We start from the raw sequence: 19505 nt of genomic DNA on the forward strand, positions 1-19505 counted from the left end.
AATTATAATCCAATGTTAAGACTTGTTTTATTATAATTAGATATTACATCAGATAAGTATGAGACTGCTGTAAACAAATGTTATCAGTTCACAGTAATTGAAAGTTGGTGGTGACTACTACTAGTCATGTAATTAAAGTATAAATATACCCCAGAAGGTTGCTTTATTGCACCACAACTTCATTTATTTCAGCAAAACAAAATTCCATCCCATCATTCATGCTATGAGTCTTCCATCATTACCATGTTGAAACACCAGAAAGTTGAACTGGATCAAATCAAAAAATTACATTTCCGGCTGCGTCATTGAATTCCTTTCTCCATAATCAGCTAAATTCAGACTGATTTGATTCTTTTATACAGCATTCAACTCAACCACATTTAAGTCTTGCCATTTAGTAATCTGCCATGATTGCTAGGCCACGGCTAAAATATCTTCTACTGTTTCATTGAGTGTTCATTTGTAGATCAATGGTTTTCATAAACACCCACACCACATTCAGAAAAATCAATGGAACCAAATGGACACATTTTGTACTCTCTCACTTTAATGAACACCAACTGTATGTTTAAATCATAAAAGCACAACAAATGTTTCAGGGTAAAGACAGCAAGTTGGATGATATTCTCCGGTAATGTTTTTTTTTTCTTTTTTAAATATAAGTATTCAGCGCCACATCAAAAATGGTAAATTCTACATAGATGTTTACTAGTTTAATAATTGTCACATTAGATTTCCCGTGGAACTCACTACCACTTAATATTAATAATTATTATTATTGCAAACCAGTTGACCAATTTAAGGCTTCTGAGTTCAACAGCGTAAGAGGAACACATCACATCAAAGACCGGGCCATCGCGCCAACTCTACAGGATCACCTGATGTTATTTCAAAGTAAAAGGCCCCAAAAGTAATGTCATAATCATAATACGTTATTTTCTTCTTCAGAATACACAATCATTCTAGCATTTAAACAAATCACTTTATCTGACGTCCTATGAAAGATTTGTTTTTTAGTCATTTTGTTGAGGGGAGTGGCTGTAGAGGAGGGGGAGGTGCTTGCTTTACACACCTTGCGGTCTTGGATCGCTTCGGAACTGTACGGGCGGAGCCTAACGAGACACGGGTCGATGATATGTGGTGGGGGGGGGGGGGGGGAGGTGCGCTGGAGACAGGTCATCATGAACATTGCCGTCTACGCTTTCCAGGACCGTGGTCCGCAAGAAATGCTTGCAAATATACAGTATACAACATAGTACCATGCTAGCGCTGCTCGCTCATGCTAATCGCTAGGTTAGCGGCGGAGCAGGGCAGCGGAAGAACGCCGTCACCGGGCGAGGCCGCGCGCCTCGGCCCCATTCTGCCCACGGGCCCTCGAGCCCGTAGCCGGCCACAGGGATCGCCGGGGGGGGATTGGACATGAAATTGAGAATGGAAGAAAGGTCACAAAGAAACACGGAATCATGCATGAAGAACACGGGATTCAGTTTCTTTCCAAAACAACTGGTGGTGGATATGCATTAGGCCCAGTGAACCAGGGCAGTAATCTAGCAGGTTTATGAGGTTCAGGTGTGTGTGTGTGTGTGTGTGTGTGTGTGTGTGTGTGTGTGTGTGTGTGTGTGTGTGTGTGTGTGTGTGTGTGTGTGTGTGTGTGTGTGTGTGTGTGTGTGTGTGTGTGTGTGTGTGTGTGTGTGTGTGTGTGTGTGTTGTTTTAGTCTGTGTGTGAATGTTCCATGTGTGCATGTGTGTCTGTGCGTGCTGTATGGTGAAATCACCGACGGTTGTCTGGTCAGGAGGCGTGTCCCCAGGAGGCGTGTCCTAGCATTGAGGGAGGGCAGAATGGGAGCAGCGAGGACTCTCTGTAGCAGCAGAGTCTCTAGGTGTCCAATACTTGGCTAAATTCTTGGCGTTGGTCTTCTTGCGTTAGTTATTTTTTTTCTTTTTATATCAGTTTCTTTGAAGAAGAGGCAAAACAAAAGAGGAAAAGAAAGAAAGAGAAGAAGCTGTTTCATCTGCTCTCCCGTGGCGGGGGGGTTGGAGAGAGGGAGCCGGCTGCTAGACAGGGCAGGGGGGCGGAGGAGGAGGAGGAGGTGGTGAAGAAGCAGGGCGTGGCTCAGACGGTAGGAGGGCCTTTCCGCTGCAGCAGGTACTGGTGGATGTCGTCGGTGTCCCTCTTCAGCCAGGCGGCGTTGAGGAGGATGTTCTCGCAGCACTGCTGCACGGTGCGCTCGGCCGCGGGGGCCTGGTGGCTCTCAAAGAAGCTCTGGATGAGAGAGGAGGAGGAGGAGGTGTGTGAGGGGGTCATGGGCGGGAAGACGGCACAATGGCAAAATAAACCCAGAAGGCACGCGGGGAGTCATCAGCTTATTACACGGCTACATGTTCAAGAAATATAACAAAAATGGATGGTCTTCATCTACAATGATATTATTGCTTCCGCCCCATTAAAAGTTCAGATCTATTCTGCGGTGGAGAATAGTGTCCATAGCAACGGTTTGTCATTCGTAGCAGTGGGACGCTCTTCAGATATAACAGACTGCTGAAGGCGGTAATTGACCATTCAGAAGAAGTACTCAACAAATCTATTGAATATAAATATATCTGATATATCAAAGACGGGCTGGGAACAATCAACGCCCACTATCAACACTAGAGTAGCTACACAAAACTAGTAATAGTGCTGCACGACCTGGGGTACAGAGATTTGCTAGAATTTTAAAGACCAAGTGTCACTCCACTACTTAGATTTCAATACAGCTTCATGTTACGAGTTAACTTGCATATTTCCCCCGCAAAATACTGGCTTACATATTGGTCCAAATGTCCAATTTCTACGGTCAACAAATATACATAGATTTACACCGTGTCGATTTTTTAAGCATTCAAGAAGATAGATCTGGACTATAGACCAGGCAGCACAAAGTTCTCCTTTATTTCACTATGGAGCTGTCATCTTGGCTTTATGGTACTTTGACACTAAATTGTGTTCTTCCTCTTTATCTACAGAGGTGGAAGTTATCCAAGATCAGTTCCCCGGTCATAAATATGTGGCTCGATTCAACAACGTCACTTGATATCAAACTATTTCAATCGTGACGATAGCAAAAAAAAAAACAACAACACAGAAACATCATTGTTTCGGTTATTTTTATAAAAATGTTCCTACCTTGACCTCAGCTGCCATTTTCTCATTAGCGAATCCATCTACAGAGAGCTGCAAAAAAACAATGAAAGTAGAAGGTAACCAAGTAAATAAACCTATTAGTGACGGAATACACGATAGATGATAAAAAAAACGAACAATTTCAATACTGAGACAAAGAAATACCTCAAGGCGATTGCAACGTTCACAATTTAAACCCCACAAAAACATTCATAAACATAACAACTCCTAGTATGCAAAGTTATCCGATATCGTTCGTCCATCCACGGCCGCGCCCACCTTGATGAGGCGTGAGATGAGGAAGCCGCCCTGGTAGCGGTTGTGTAACTCCTCCCAGTTGTCCTTCACAAACTTCCAGGCGGCCTTCCGGCCCTGCTTGCTGCCCTCGGCCACGCCCCCGATGACAGACACCGTGTCCTGGGGCCGCACGTCGTCCTACACAACCCCCAAGACAACACGTCAAAAAACGGGCTCTCGGAGGAATCTTGAATCAAAACTGCGCAACAGCACCCCCTAACTGCACCGGTCGTCATCGGGTGCGACGCGAATATCTGACGCTAGGCGACAGCGCAGGATTAATTCACCCAACCTGAAACCCGGTTTCAGTGTTATTCAGTGGTGAACCTTATGTCGGCCGCAATGATCGCCTGGGTGTGCAACCGCGTTCGGTTCAGGCTTCCGTGTTTACATGGCAGCTTGGGCACTAAATGCACCTTATTTGAACACCCTTCTACTACGGATGGATTTTGAGCTGCTATTTAACGGCTAGATCAACCTCACATATGGTGGTAAAATAGAGGCCCTTCGAGTCACGACTCTGCAAACAGCCCTTGCACAAGCAGGGTTGCTGCTGTTCCCGTGGGTGTCTTCAGCGTGGGTGCTTGAGCAAACACCAGCCAGCACAGCCTAGGTAATGAAACCTTTATTCACTCCAGTCTGGAGAGCAAGCCCCACGCAGTAGGGGTGTGAAAACGTTGATGGCGGGGGATACGTACCGACAGGGCGAAGATGAGCACCTTCTGGATGAGGTCTGGGGCGGAGATGGCTCCCAGGACCCTCTCGATGCGGTTCTTCTCCTCTTGCATGTCTGCTTGCTTGTGGAGCTGGGGACAGAGTGGGTTGTTTATTGTATCGGGTGTTTCAGACTATTTATCTTGCATGTATCTTGTTCTGCTTTGGCTTTGTTCATTTGCCTTCTCAATGAAGCTCTTTGAATTGGAGAGAAAGGAATTGAGAGAGATCGAGCGAGAGATAATGAGAGAGAAAAGGCAATGAGAACAGTAGAAAGAGCCAGACCAAGAGAGTTACGGATGTGAGAGAGAGGGTGAGAGAGAATTTGGGGAAGAGGGCAGGCAGCAAATCAGAGGGTCTGTACCTTCAGCATGGTGTCCAGTGTTGCACTGTCCCCATGCTTCAACACCGTTAGATACACCTGGTGAAGAACACAAGACAACGTTTCCACATCCTCTACACTCAAGAGTCTTGGTGATGTTGGTGCCACCAAACCGGATCAATGTGTGCATTAGCAGTGATGGGTGGTGGTGAGGTTCACGGCGATGGTGGAGTTGGTCCAACCAAGCAGGATCAGTGTGTTTTAGCAGTGCTGGGTTGCGGTGGTTCATCAGTGTGTTTTAGCAGTGCTGTTTGGTGGTGTTTCTCACCGGGCTGCGGAGGTCGGCAGACAGGACCTGCCTCCCCTCGACGTGCTCCTTGAAGCGGAGGCGAGCCTCCTCCAGCGTTGCCTTGTGGCCCGCCTTGCCAAGCTTCCCTAGGACCAGGCCCCGCAGCAGGGCCTCCAGATGGCCTGCACAACAAACACACGCTGGTTACCACGACGACAAACCGTACAGGGCTCCCATTGGACGGTTCCAAGAGGTAAATCAGAATGATTTGTGATATGACAATGATGATGGATAAATAGATGGATGAATATCTGCATTCTATACATATAGCCATCAGTCCAGACAAAGATAGATATATTTGTAAATGTTTTTCATTTATATTGTATATAGTTAATAAAAAAAAATATAATAAAAAGGTATATCTTGTATTTGTATTTTATAACCATACCGTTGTGTTCACAGCTATTCACATATTTGATATCTGTACCCTTGTATTCTTATCTCCTAGTCATACAAAAAGCCTTCCTTTTATTGCCAAGCATTCCAGGCATAAAAGTGAGGCGCACACTCTGCAGAGGCACACCTTTGACCTCCGGTCCACCAGTTGCGCCACCCCGCCTTCCCTCTCCCCAGGCTTGCTGTTCCACCCCGCCTGCCCTCTCCTTCCCCAGGCTTGCTGTTCCAGCCCACCCTCTTGCCCTCACCTTCCCCGGGCTTGCTGTCCCAGCCCAGGCTAAGGCCCACGGGCGTGAACAGGTCCCTGATGAACTCCTGGATCTCCTCGTGGAAGTCTGTGTTGGAGAGCAGGGAGGACAGCACGCCCAGGTTGCAGCTCAGGTCGCTCCACACCGTGTAGTTGGGCTCGTTGATAAAGGCCTCCATGAGCCGCAGCACATCCACCGTGCTGATCATCCCTGCACGGGACTGGGGGGGGGGGGGGGAACCAAAATAGAGGGTGGAAGCAAAAGAATGAGGAAAGGGGAAATTTAGAGCGAAAGAGGGAGGGAGGTGAGTGACAAAAGGGAGGGAAAAGAGAGTGAAAGAGTGAAGGGGGAAAGGGATAGGGACAGATAAAACAAGAGGGGAGGGAGGGACACAGAGGGAACGGGAGAGACAGACAGAGAGAGTTCACAAGGAGAATCCAGACATAGAGAGAGGATTAGAGAGATTATGAAATGAGCTCATGGTGGTTCGCATCCACCAGTCACCTCCTTTCTGCTCATCCAAACCCACCAACAGAAGTGTGTCACTCCCCGGTTAACAGGTTGACTCATAGCATTGACCTCATAGCATTGACCTCATAGCATCAGCCGTGCTGTATGGGGGCAGACACATCTCTGTTCCATTGTCAACACCCAAGCCCACTTGTGTTCTTTGTAACCTTGGAAGGAGGAAGTTAATCCACGGGCGTTCAAGGTCAATTTAAGTTCAACCTGAGGCAGAAGCGGAAGTCGCAGTCTTCATCGAAGATATAAGGTTCTTAGTGACTCTTGCTCACTCTTTTAGCGGTGATATCAATGCTGCACTTATTTCGACTTATTCGCAATATCAACGAATGAGCAGAAAGCAGAAAGAAGTCGAAACGCAAAATAAAGGCGAGGAGAGAAAAGAACGAAGCAGCAACACGGTTTCGCAAAACTCGCATGATAGAAACATCCTCCACACGCCACTCGTTCCTCGTGAACTCTACGCCTCTCTGAACTTTACACTGGGGGCCTGGCCGGTTAACTCTAGGTAAACTAGTCCAGAGTGGTAGGATATTTACATTCACGCATACGTCCGGGTATAATCCGGAGAATGTCCACTCTACAGTGCATTTGTGAAAAGGCTAAATAATAACCACACTTCCCTAAACACGCATAATGTACCCTCAACAAACACAATGTACCCTAAACACATTAACACAGTGGAAGGAAGGTCCCTCTTATGTGATCCTTCTAAACAAGGTTTCTTCCCAATGGGTTTTGGAGAGTTCTCCTAGTCCTCAAGTCATTAAGGGCTATATGATTAAACAGTCAAGACTGGAAGCAACACCATGCAACCTAAAGACCCGGCCCCTGCACTAGTTAGGGCTAACCTGAGCTGGTCCCTGTTACGAGATAGATGCAGGCTAAACAGAGGGCGCTGCAGTGCTCTGTAATGAGTAACCCATCCCGCTTAATGCGTAACAGGAAGGTGAACACCAGCCGCCTGGTCGGCTAATCATCATCACGTTTGCGTAGCCACATACACCAAGACTAACCCCCCCCCCACACACACACACAGATGTAGCTCCCCCCACATACACACAGCCCCCCTACCCCCACCCCTAATACACACACTAGCCCCATCAAAGCCTCCTCCTCCAAGTGATTTCCACACAGCAGATGTGTTCCAACTCCGGCTGCGCTGCAGGGAAATGGTCACATGACACGGTGTGTGTGTGGGGGGGGGGGTGAAGACTCGTGTGTGAGGGGGTGAAGATGTGCGAGTGAGAGCTCGGCGGTTTCTGATAGAGGTTTTAATCCTGTTTTGGAGAGAAAAGCCTCGTTCCGAGAAAACCTAAACCTGCGCGTAGTTTAGCCTCCAAACAACGCGTCACGCGAGATATATATTTTTTTTAATTAGTGTAGGCCTACGCTTTAGAAAAAACATGCATGTGCGGGTGCACTGTGCGCGTTCATGAATTCCGCGTTCGTGTTTGCCTCCCTGGTGAGCTCGGCCAGGAACCGCTACTGGTTTTCATATGCTACTGATTCATTCATACATAAATGCAAACTTATTTTTTCTTTTCTCGGACATGTGGGCCGTTTACATTTTATTATACCGGCCATGCGTGCGTGCAATCAGCCAATGTCCGGCTATAGCCGGCTAACGTGAACACTGGTGTGTTTATGCATGCGTGTGTGCATCCAGGTGTGGGTGTACTCACCAGGGAGAAGAGGTCGTTCTGCAGTCCCAGACGGTCGACAGGGGGCAGGCTGAGGTCCCGGACCCCCGGCAGCAGACTCTCCAGCATGGAGGTGCTGTACTGGAGCCGGTAAAACCCTACGGTACCCGGGTTTATCTAACACACACACACACACACACTTTAGTTTGTCAACTGGTTAGTGAGTCTGCATCTCTCTAGCAACAACGTGACGGAGCGTGGGGAGCTTGTCTTTTGTGATCTAGGGCGTATTTCCAAGTGAAACAGGATATTCTTATGCTACCAAATGGTCGGATTTAATCCTTCAGGTTTTGGTTTGATCATGCAAATAGCACCAGACAGAAGGGTTAGCCTGCGCGGCGTTCTAGCCTACGGTATGCTAGCCCAGGGTATGCTAGCAGGGGTGTGTTAGACAGCTATGCCTACAGAGCTTCCTTGGAGAGTATGCTACAGGCTATGTGAGCTCTGGAAGCTTTAACCCTAGCTAGCGAGCGACCCATCCGCAATCTGTTCTTCTCAAAGTCATGTCACCGTTTATCTCACAAGTCTGTGCAATGCACACAAAGCCTGAGGCGTGGCGAGACTAGAGTAAATATGTACAACGCGAGCACAGGGTAATGAATGAAGAGAGGAGGACGCAGAAGTCGCCAACCTCAGCTCATGACTAGCTTACTGCTTGTTAATGCTAAACACACAACCACAGGCTATGGTTGGACTAGGATGTGGTGGAACAGAATACTCAATGATTGAAAACCGAAACTTTGCATGAGGGAAATAGGTGTTTTGTTTAAGCCCTAAAAAATTACATTTCCTAAAAACACAATTCAGAGAACCGTTTCAGCCTGGAACACGGCAAGACCCAGGTGTATGTTGTCCATGAAAGCATTGCAGTGACAGTGAAGTGACCTCTGATGGTATGAGTCAAGTTTTATCTTTAATTGCGAGATGCAGAATATATACGGGTTGCAGAGATTCATTGCAGCTTCAGTGTAAGCTGCACAAAAATATCTAAAAGGAAAATCAAAAAAAGCTCTTCAAACTAGTGCTCTGCCTCCCTGGCACCTTCAGGACCTTAAAACCTCCAGGAACTACAACTCCCACCAACCCCCTTCACCAAAGCGCTCGACCTGGCTCAAGTCTGAACCGTTGCCAGCTAGGGTGACAGCGGGGCAGCCTGGTGTGACAAGGACGTACCTTGACCCACTGGTCTGGCCGGACATTGTTGAGGGTGATGGTGGCGTCCGTTCCATCCAGCAGCACCTTGTGACAGGCGTGGCTAGGGTCGTCGCTGGTGCAGATGCTGACGGGCACCATCCAACTGGGACACTCCTCGGCTGGGCCAGCAGAGGGGCAGACACCGTCAGCCACCACATGCACTTGGTTCTGACATGTGCAGGAAATACTGAGTTCCCGTAGCAAGCCCTGGTGTGATGTGACTGCTAGTCAGTGTGATAGTAGATATGGGCCCAGCCCTGGGGTCATGCGACTGCTAGTCAGTGTGATAGTAGATATGGGCCCAGCCCTGGGGTCATGCGACTGCTAGTCAGTGTGATCGTAGATATGGGCCCAGCCCTGGGGTCATGTGACTGCTAGTCAGTGTGATCGTAGATATGGGCCAAGCCCTGGGGTCATGTGACTGCTAGTCAGTGTGATAGTAGATATGGGCCCAGCCCTGGGGTCATGTGACTGCTAGTCAGTGTGATAGTAGCTATGGGCCAAGCCCTGGGGTCATGTGACTGCTCCTCAGTGTTGCATTAGTAGAAGTGGACCCAGCTCACCGGTGTGTGGTCCACTGGCACAGAACTTCTTCTGAGAGAGCTTGATGATGCGGTCGTCTCCTTGCTAGGAACCAGAAGGTCAGAAGGTCAGGCTGGCTTCATGAGATGCTGCACCACACACACACGGTTTACTATAACTACTGAGTACTCCCTAGACCCGTTCATCCAAAGAGACTTAGTGACTAGGGGTGTAACGATACACGTATTGGTACCGAACCGTCACGGTACACGCACTTCTGGGTGGTTACAGAGGTGAAATGCAGTGCGTAAATGTTGCGGACATAGCGTTTATATGGCGAATGTAAAGGCTTGTTATGCGATGCAGAATTTAAAACCTGAGGTCAGAGTTCCCCACGGACCATAGCCAAAGTATACTACTCCGACTCCGTGATCCTCGAGCATTCGCAGTTCTCCGTCTGGGTTGTCGGACACGCAATGCAATTCGCCGCCCGATGGATCTTATATGTTGACTACAAACCATGTAAGTAGCGTTGTAAATAAACTTCCAAAGCGTTTCAAATCTTATTTGGTGTTTTATTGGTCCTTAATGCGCAATTTAAACAATGTACAAAGTAAATAAGGTGAAAAGTCAAACCAGAGAAGTGATTCCGGAAATGATTTTGTTAGAGGACCAATCACAGCCCTTGCTGTCTCCGTTGCATGACGGATAGTTAAAAAATATTGGATGCTCATCGTAAGCTACGGAGAGGGTCTCCGACAGGCTCACCGGCTGCGGAGAGGGCTCACCGTGTCTACGAACAGCACTTTAACATGCACACGCATTTGAAAAAGGCACCATTGAGGTGTTTCTATCACGGTTGTTGTGAAAAAAAAAAGCAAGCTGTGCAAGCTAGCCATATACAAGGCTATTGGTGTTTTCATGGCTGCTGATCTACGGCCATTCTCCAATGTTGACAAACAAGCAGGTTTTTTAAATTTTCCTCTCAACTATGAACCGGACCGTCCTGTACGGTACCGTGACTTCAAAACCAAAGTACGTACCGAACCGTGACTTTTGTGTACCGTTACACCCCTATTAGTGACTGAGTACAGCTACATGTGGGTAGCAGGTACACTTGCAGGGGGCCTCTCGTTCTAGGATGCCTCCAGGTAGACTGTGGACACTTGGAGAACCCCATACCTTTGGCTGGACACCCTGACGCTATCCCTGCCCCTGGCCCTTCAGTTGGAACAAGTATTACAACTTTCTATTTTACAGCAGTAATAACATTAACAGTCTGCCGTCTTCATCTGCCAACCAACGCTGCCAACAGAGTCCAGAGAAGGCATGCATCTCATACAGATATAGATGGATAAAATGGTATGCGAGGCCGTAAGCAGCCAGTATTTTCAGCCGGGCCAGAGTTCTTTAATTAGATATCAAATATTTGCCCTTGACTCAGTGTGGTCCTTCAGAGGGTAAACATCAGGGTAAGAGGGTGCGGTGGGGGTCGAGGCTTACTTGTTCCTGGTCCACTACTATAATAGGGAAGCCCATCTGTTGGGTCCAAGAGCTCATCACCTCCGCGATTGGCTTCCCACTCGCCTGTCCCAGGCAGTCCCATAGGTCCTCTGGGAGAGAGGCGGGGAGTCAGAGAGGGTGGGGAACCAATCAAATCGATTCTGGACAATGACAAGGCCGCCAGCCTGTGTGTGCCTTACCTGTCGATGCATTTTTATGCTGGAACTTCAATAGATAGGCATTCATTCCTTTCCTAAAATCCTACAACAAAATACGGAAGAGGCATGGCTCACAAACGGCAGCAAAGTAAACCAAAGGAAGTGTAACAACATGGAGGTCGGTGTGGCAACAGAAAGGTGTGGGGGGCTGGGGTGATCTACCTGGTCTCCGATGTAGTCGTGCAGCATGCGGATGACCGACGCGCCTTTGCTGTAGGAGATGGCGTCGAAGATCTCGTCCACTTCCGACGGGTGGCCGACGTTCACCTGCAGACCGCAAAGGGAACGTTACGGGGCACACCATTTGGCATCCTTTCTAGGGTTTTTACATTATTATATTCATATAGGAGCTCTCTGTAAAGAAAAAGTGTGTTGGGTACGATTTAAGAGCCATTAGTTTAGAAATTAGTTGGAGATGGCCTAGGCTTCTGTTTGCTCTCAGTAAGAGAGATTCTCTGTGAGAATATATGTCCCTAGTTGGCTGCACCTGCCCTCACCCTAACCCTCAAGGAGGATCCAGGAGGCAATCATCTGTTCAGACATGGTTTCAAACCCGCCCCGTGCTTGATAAACGTGTTTGATTGGCCCGATCTGGCCAGGCCTGCTTGAAATCTGTCTGAAGGGGAGTAGGAGGTGGGCAGATGAATGTACCAGTGCAAATTAAACATGAGCACGAAGATTCATGTCTGGTTCCCTGGCTAGGTACCGGATACCGGATAAACAGTATATGTTGTGGTCAAAGAGCAGATCAGTAATATTATCTAGCCATCAAATGTTGACAAGGAAATGGTCAATGAGTGGGGTAATAGTTTGGTTGATATATTCTTATCTTTACAGAAACCATTCCCTGCGTTTAAGGGAAGTCAGATTAGTTCGCATAACAACAACAACAGGAAGTCAGATCAGTAAACATAGCTACTACAGTGTTGCACAAGTTTTCACATTTGCTATTCTACATGCAGTATTATTTTAAAACTACAACAAAAAAAAGAAAGCCTGCATTTCAGGGAAAAACAGACATGCACACATGCGCACACGCACACAGGTTATTCTTGACAAAACTAAAAGCAGTACTCAGCAGCACATGTGGTTGCACTACAGTAAACACAATGAAAAATTAATATGCATGTTATGCATCTCTCAGTGTCGTACACCCTTGTATGCGGCGGAGCATGTTGCATCGCTCAAACAGTGTTATGCAACCGTTGATTCACTCTATGACCTGCTAGTCCCCACTGTTCCCTACATATCCTCCCCTTTCTGAGGGCCCAGCCCTACGTAACCTGTGTGTGTGTGTTTGTGTGTGCGCGCGTCTCATAGGGGTGTGGGTGTGTGAGTAAGTGAGAGTCATTGATTGTAAGAGCCACATATCTGTGTGCGTGCTTGTTTGCCTGTACGTATGTCTGTTTGTGTGTGCGCCGGTGCATGTGAATGTATGCGTCTACGTGCGAGTGTGTGCGTATCTGACCTCAATGGGGTGGCTGTTGTCCAGGGCGTCCAGCTCCAGGGCACGAGTGTAGTCGGCGGAGACGAACTGGGTCCAGATGTCGTACTCGGGGAAGCAGTGGTCCACACACAGGTACTCTATCCAGGACGCAAAGCCCTCGTTCAGCCACAGGTGGGTCCACCATTCCTAACACACACACACACACACACACACACACACACACACACACACACACACACACACACACACACACACACACACACACACACACACACACACACACACACACACACACACACACATTAAAACAGGGTGCTGTTATCAATCACTTATTTAACTTATTCAAGTAAGCTTACAGTGACAAGCTCTGAGAATCACAATATTGGTCTAATCCAGATGTACAACAAGAACAAGAGTGCAGGAATGTTGTGCTCAGCGTTGGAAACTCACCAACCCTACATACATCCCTGCATAGCAACCACAGCAACCTGTTCCACTCCTCCTGGCGTTGCTGGGTTACATAACAGCGACGCTGCAGGAGACCTACCACGTTGGGCTGCTAACCGATAGCCAGGCTGGTCATTAAGGACCTGTGGCCATAGTTTTGGCGGGGTTAAGGACCGGGCCCCGTAGCAACGCCGTTGTGAAGGGCCAGCGTCCATAGCAACACTGTACTTCAGGGCCGGGGCCCATAGCAACGCTGTTGTCAACAACCAGGTGCCATAGCAACACTTGACAATCCATTTCTAAGGAAGATTTGATGGTTACTTACCACCAATGGTTACCGCCATCAAAGTTGGAATGGTGGTGGAGTTTAACACGTGTTAAAAGCGCTAGGCGGGGGTTCAGTGTGGATAGTTACCATGGTGACCAGGTTTCCGAACCACTGGTGGGCCAGCTCGTGTCCGACCACCAGAGCCACCCACTGGCGAGAGGAGGAGCAGGAGTTCTTGGGGTCAATGAGCAGTGCCGTCTCCCTTGGAAGGGTCGGGGAACACAACATGAACACCCCAACTCTCAGCGCAACAAACGGATGCTTCAGCCATAAGGACGGTGGACAGTCAACCAGTGTAGGAAATGCCATTGTTTTACACGAGGGCTTTCTGGCATTGTGTTGCCCCCGTGGAATACATTCAGGGTATTTCACCAAATATTCTACGCATCAAATGAAATGCAAATAAAAGACAAAGAAATCGAAGTTAACCCTACATCCCAATACGGAGGGCGATTCAAATTTCATGTGCAAAATGCCCTGAGCCCCCTTTAATTCCTTCACCTGAGCTAAAGCAACAATCGGGCCACGGCAGCCCAGAACAGTGACTACTGTTACATTATGATGTTAATCCCTTCTTTTTGATCAATGTCTGGAGCCCAAAACTAAACACTGTACCTGTATGTGACCAGACCCCAGTTCTCCATGGCACCTGCAAAAAGGAAGTATACATTACATACGAGCCTCTGGCACAGTCCAGCCACAGCATGTTCTACTGGAGGAACAAGTATGAACCCCACTCACCAGCGGCAAAGTCAGCGATGGCTATGAGATCAATTTTAGGCAACGGATAGGGAACATTGAAGTAGTCTTTGTAGAAGGGTAAGGTTTTGATCGCGACCTGCAAAGACAATGGGGGGAGGGATGTATATGAACATGGATAAATGCCAGATAAAACTTCATGAATAATAGAAGATGTGTTGGCAGTTTAATTCCACGGAAGGAAGCTAAACACAAAGCTAAGAAGAAAGAAAGGTAACCGGCTACCCATCATAAAGGAAACCGGTCGATCAAGATCTGAAGCCTAACCTGCCAACCTAAAACCCAGTTAACTAGCCAACCCAAATTGGTCATGCGGTGGTAAAAGTCTAAAGTCTCACCTCCAACGCAAACTTCCCCTGCTCGGCCTTGCCCAACGGTGTGTAGACGCGCACCAGCACACCGTCGGACGATTGCCCCTCCACAAAGTCATACTCTCCGATGACGAAGGCCACCAGGTACGTTGACATGATGGGTGTGGTGGCGAACTTCACCTCCACCAGGCCGGCGTCCTCGGGGTACGGCTTTCTGTCGATTACATTCTGGGTCGGAGAGACACGGGGCACCAGTTAGGACATAGGACTGGGTCAGTGGCTTCTCAACCGGTAGGTCACGACCCATAGATGGGTCACAGAAGGGGAGTGAGAAGGTCGCAGGTCGCCAGCAATTTATCATTTGTATGGAAAAAGTCTTCTGAAAGATATATGCATGCATTAACTTGGTCTTCAAATTTCCATTTCAATAGATTTTCTTAGAATGCTGTAGTAAAAATGACATGCATAGATCGCCTTTTTCGACATACGACTGAGATTAAAATGCTTTGTTTAACTAAAAATAAAACTTCAAGGGTTGAGTGGATCAGAAACAGGCGGATACCATGTTGGACAGCGCCACGCGCTCCTTGGGCACGATCAGGGTGATGTCGAAGGTGGCTTTGATGGCGGGCTCGTCCCAACAGGGGAAGGCCCGGCGTGCGTCCGTGGCCTGCGATGGGAAGGCGCCAGAGATGGAGGGGGTGGGGATGGGGAAACCAAGCGGGGAGGGAGGGGGGTGGAGTCAGAGAGAAAAGGGGTCAGAGTAGACAACATCAGCAAGAGAGCAAGGATCTGCAGGCATTTAACTCACAGCCACACCACACAGACAGTTCGGAGTACCCCGTCAGGTCAAGGAGCGCACTAACTGATACACGTTTCAAATGTTAGATTTGTTTTGTACAAATTTTTGTTGTTGAGCTTCAACAACACACACACACACACACACACATAGAATGACACACTCACACAAAAATAGAATGACACAGAGGTGTTGGGCCATTTCTGGACATCATCAACACAACCGGCCATGTTGCAACACGCAGACTCGAGGCTCCTCTACTCCCAGGAAACCATCTGTTGGTGTGTGTGTGTGTGTGTGTGTGAGAGTGGGAGTGTGTGGGTGTGTGTGAGCGTGTTAGTGTGTGTGTGCGTGTTGGTGTGTGTGTGCGTTGGTGTGCGTGTTGGTGTGTGTGGATGTTGGTGTGTGTGTGTGTGTTGGTGTGTGTGTTGGCGTACCTCAAACTGTGTTACAGCAGCGTAGCGGACTTCCCCGGAAGGACTTGCATATTTACTTCTATAAAACCCCTTCATCTTGTCGTTGAGCTCCCCCACAAAGTCAATCTTCAATATAGCCGACCCTGGGGGTGGGGGATAAACACACAAGTGTAAAATATAAAGTATGCGCACACACAATGTCACACACACACAAACGTATAGACCCAGACATACAAACAAGTAAATGCACGCACACACACACACACACACACACACACACACACACACACACACACACACACACACACACACACACACACACACACACACACACACACACACACACACACACACACACACACACACACACACTTGGCGGCTGTTTGTTTTTGTTCCGCAGCAACAAAAGAAACGACGGCCTTGCAAAACAAAGCATGGGGTAGAGAGGAGGGGGCTTACCTTTCTGGAGGGTGCTGGGGAACGAGAGGGTGACCTTCTCGTCTTCGTTCTGGTAGTTGAACCCTGTTGCGTTGACCTCTGGAAGACAAACGGCGAAAACGTGACTCAAACATCCAGGGCATTATGTGGGTTGGGTTTCGGGACTTTTGAGGAGACTAATTCAAAACTTCACGACAGTGGGGTGGGGGGCTGTAAAGGAGTGTAACTATCCCTCACCCTCACCTTCTCCCCCTTCTGGTACGAAGGACGCTGTGATGATGTCGATGTCAGCGCAGTTCATCACAATCTGGTTGGTGGGCTGCGTCACCTGGGAAAACAACACTCAGTACAACTCACAGACCCTATCCATCTGAACTCTACAACCGACCAATAATGGAAAGGTCCATATCAGCCTTTCCAGTATCCAGAGACAAATGTAGCACTCTACCAGAGGGGGCAAATCCAATCAGAACCTGAGCCAAGCTGCTAAAGGCTACTGCTTTAGGCTAACACCTGCGTAGAGGCCAACACCTGCTATAGGCTAACACCTGCTATAGGCTAACACCTTCTAAAGGCTAATGTGTACCGGAGGCAAACATGCACTGGGATCACAGACCAACTCGAGGTGGAGCAAACAGGCTAGCACAGCGTTAACAGCACAGAGCTAGCAGGCTACCTCCTGGAGATCATGGGCTAGTGATTTGAATAGGAAAAGTGCAGCTCAGGGCATTCAGAGTATTACACGGGAGATTGAAGGCAGTAATTATAGAACAAACCCATTGGCTGATGGCACCGGGCCACGGTTGTCAGCAAAACAATAGACCTGCGGATGCCATGCCTTAAAGGAGCTTTAAAGCTGGTCTTTCACCTCAGCAGAGGATTCTTCAAATATTTATATACACACAAAATATAACAGTGGGTTATATCCTTGGGAAAAAAAAAGGAAACACAGAATAGGTTTTCCCAGTGTTTCTTCACTCAAAATCAAAATTCTAAATGTGTGAGTTCCAATAAGGTTCTGACAGAGTGAATAGCATGATGACTTCAGATCGGACTTATGTTGGCAGATTATGGATTTTCGTCTACGGAGAGAGAGAGTGAGAGACATGGGACACAGCAAAAAGCCCCATGTTTCATATCCTAAAAACCCTCGCTTTATCGACACTGTACAGAAAGATGAACACAAACCCATGGTGCCGTGGCCAGACAATGAAATGTATTGGAACAATATAAGATAAACTAGAGCCGTTTCTCGATTTGTTTTATCAATCATTATAAAACACAATCGAATAACACAATGTCTAGTGATATTCACAGCCTGTCGAAACAATTACTTGATAAACAAAGATACTGGTGATAATGGTATTGAATGAATGTCAAACTAGTAGAGATAAATACCAGCAGATCTCGGCCGAAGCAGCATACTGAATACACAGGTATAATTGATAAAAGGTAGCTATATTCAGTTTGATATAGCAAACATTAGCTGTAGCATGTTGGATTGATGGCCACATCAAAATTACACAACGTTTGTTGGCCAGCATATCTCATGATGCAAGAAAGACAACCTTATGAGAGAACCGTGCTAGAGATATATATATATATATATATATATATATATATATATATATATATCAAACATCCCTTCTTAAAATGGAACACAGACAGATGTTTTCCGTCAACACTCGTTGGGCTGTCTTCATTATTAACTCTTTCTTGTGTCGTCATCTGGGCCACAAGGTTAGCTATCTGTGGTGAAAAACCCTAATGCAGTGATTCTAATCCAGGGGTGGACGCATCCTAGAGGGTACGTGAGCAGGTTCCAGGGAGTACTTTGTTATACCAGTATAAAAATATATTAAAAGCTAAGGCCAATAAAGTTATGATTGAAATAATAAAAGCCAAAAAAGGCCACGCAAATATTAATACAATTTCTAGTTGTTACTCAATGGGATGAGGGGCACTTGAGCCGTACCGATGGAACTCTGAGCGTACACAAGACAAAATAGGGAGGTTGGTGAAAGGGCTAGCTATCTGTCATGGTTGGCTTGGTTGGTAGATCGCTAGTAGCTGTGGGGGTTAGTGGGTAGATGGCTAGTGGGTCTATGTTATAGCTTAGTGGGTAGCTGGCGAGTTATTCGTCATGGGTGGCAAAGTGGGTGGATGGTTAGGTATCTGTGGGGGTTATTGGTTAGGTATCTGTGGGGGTTATTGGTTAGGTATCTGTGGGGGTTATTGAGTAGGGGTTAGTGGGTAGATGGCTAGCAGGTAACGTTATCTGTGATAGCTTAGTGGGGAGATGGCGAGGTATCTGTGCGGGTCGGCTTAGTGGATAGATTGTCACCTTTCTGTTAGGCGGATGGTTAGCTATATGGGATAGCTTGTTAGATAGATGACTGGCTATATGTGATAGATTAGTGGATCGATGGTTAGCTATCTGTGATAGCTTAGTGTGTAGATGACTGGCTATATTTGGTAGCTTAGTGGATAGATGACTATCTATCTGTGAAACGATTATTGGGTAGAAGGTTAGCTATATGTAATAGCTTAGTGAGTTGAAGGCTAGCCATCTATGATAGCTTAATTGCTAGCTACCTGTCAGGGATAGCTTAGATGGCTAGCTATATGCGATAGCTTAGTGGGTAGATGGCTAGCAGTCTGCCGCTAGCCTTCCAACATGGCAAATTAGCTGGCTCGCTGAATTGATTACATAACAAGATGCCCGCCATGCACAAACACATCAATGCACACATTCACTGGCGCCGTAACTACACACCTCAACCGCAGCTTCCAGTTTTCCTTCAAACGTGAAGTCAATGAGATCGGGCTTCAGACATAACCCATAGTTGACTGGGAAGACGTCAGTGGGCAGCCGGACGAAGGGCCTCCTCTCAGGCATGGTCGCTCTGTATGGGCTGACAGCGTTGACGGAGACGGCGCTATGGATGTGAACTATGAATTTGATTTTATTGAAGTTACGCAAAATGGTCCTCGGCAGCAGAGCTGGAAAGCACGTCGAGACTCTTGGTATGAATGCGTGTGAGACCCAGCGGCCCAGAACCAACAACATAAAAATCCGTACTCTGTTTGCCCCGATTCAGTCCTCCCCTCTCACTTCAAAACCAAACAACTACTGATAGCGGTGCGTCAGCGCGTCGCCACTACACCGGAGACGTCAGCGCGTTGTGGAGGTTGCGTGCCTTCTCGCATAAATGTCACGACATTTTCGACACGTTCATATAGCAAATAGCTCTCTGTTTGTAAAAATTATATGAGGAAAACAAGTTTTGTTTCCCCTTTATGAATGTGATATAATAATAATAGCAAGAACAAGAACAAGAAGAACAAGAAGAAGCAGAAGAACAGAGCAAGAACAATAGTAATAATAAGAACAAAGAATAAGAACAAC

General features: G+C 47.4%; 1 protein-coding gene across 2 annotated transcripts; it reads right to left on the reverse strand.

Annotated features, from left to right (window-relative positions):
• Positions 1–525: 525 nt before the first annotated feature.
• On the reverse strand, positions 526–19240 carry npepps (aminopeptidase puromycin sensitive). 2 transcript variants are annotated; one of them, XM_060047073.1, is made up of 23 exons: positions 18873–19240; positions 16340–16424; positions 16118–16195; positions 15680–15801; positions 15006–15113; positions 14471–14671; positions 14115–14211; positions 13989–14022; positions 13461–13575; positions 12620–12784; positions 11314–11418; positions 11134–11194; positions 10934–11043; positions 9472–9535; positions 8888–9027; positions 7697–7831; positions 5490–5709; positions 4825–4967; positions 4539–4595; positions 4159–4266; positions 3443–3598; positions 3167–3214; positions 526–2263 (listed from the first exon to the last, which is right to left on the reverse strand). In XM_060047073.1, exons 1-23 carry the CDS (start codon positions 19164–19166, stop codon positions 2114–2116), a joined length of 2796 nt encoding a protein of 931 aa, XP_059903056.1. In that variant the 5' UTR covers positions 19167–19240; the 3' UTR covers positions 526–2113. The 2 variants fall into 2 exon arrangements, with proteins under 2 accessions (XP_059903056.1, XP_059903055.1); XM_060047072.1 differs by having other exon boundaries at positions 16334–16424.
• Positions 19241–19505: the final 265 nt, after the last annotated feature.

This window comes from Gadus macrocephalus, chromosome 3, assembly GCF_031168955.1.
Source record: "Gadus macrocephalus chromosome 3, ASM3116895v1".
NCBI classification, from domain to species: domain Eukaryota; kingdom Metazoa; phylum Chordata; class Actinopteri; order Gadiformes; family Gadidae; genus Gadus; species Gadus macrocephalus.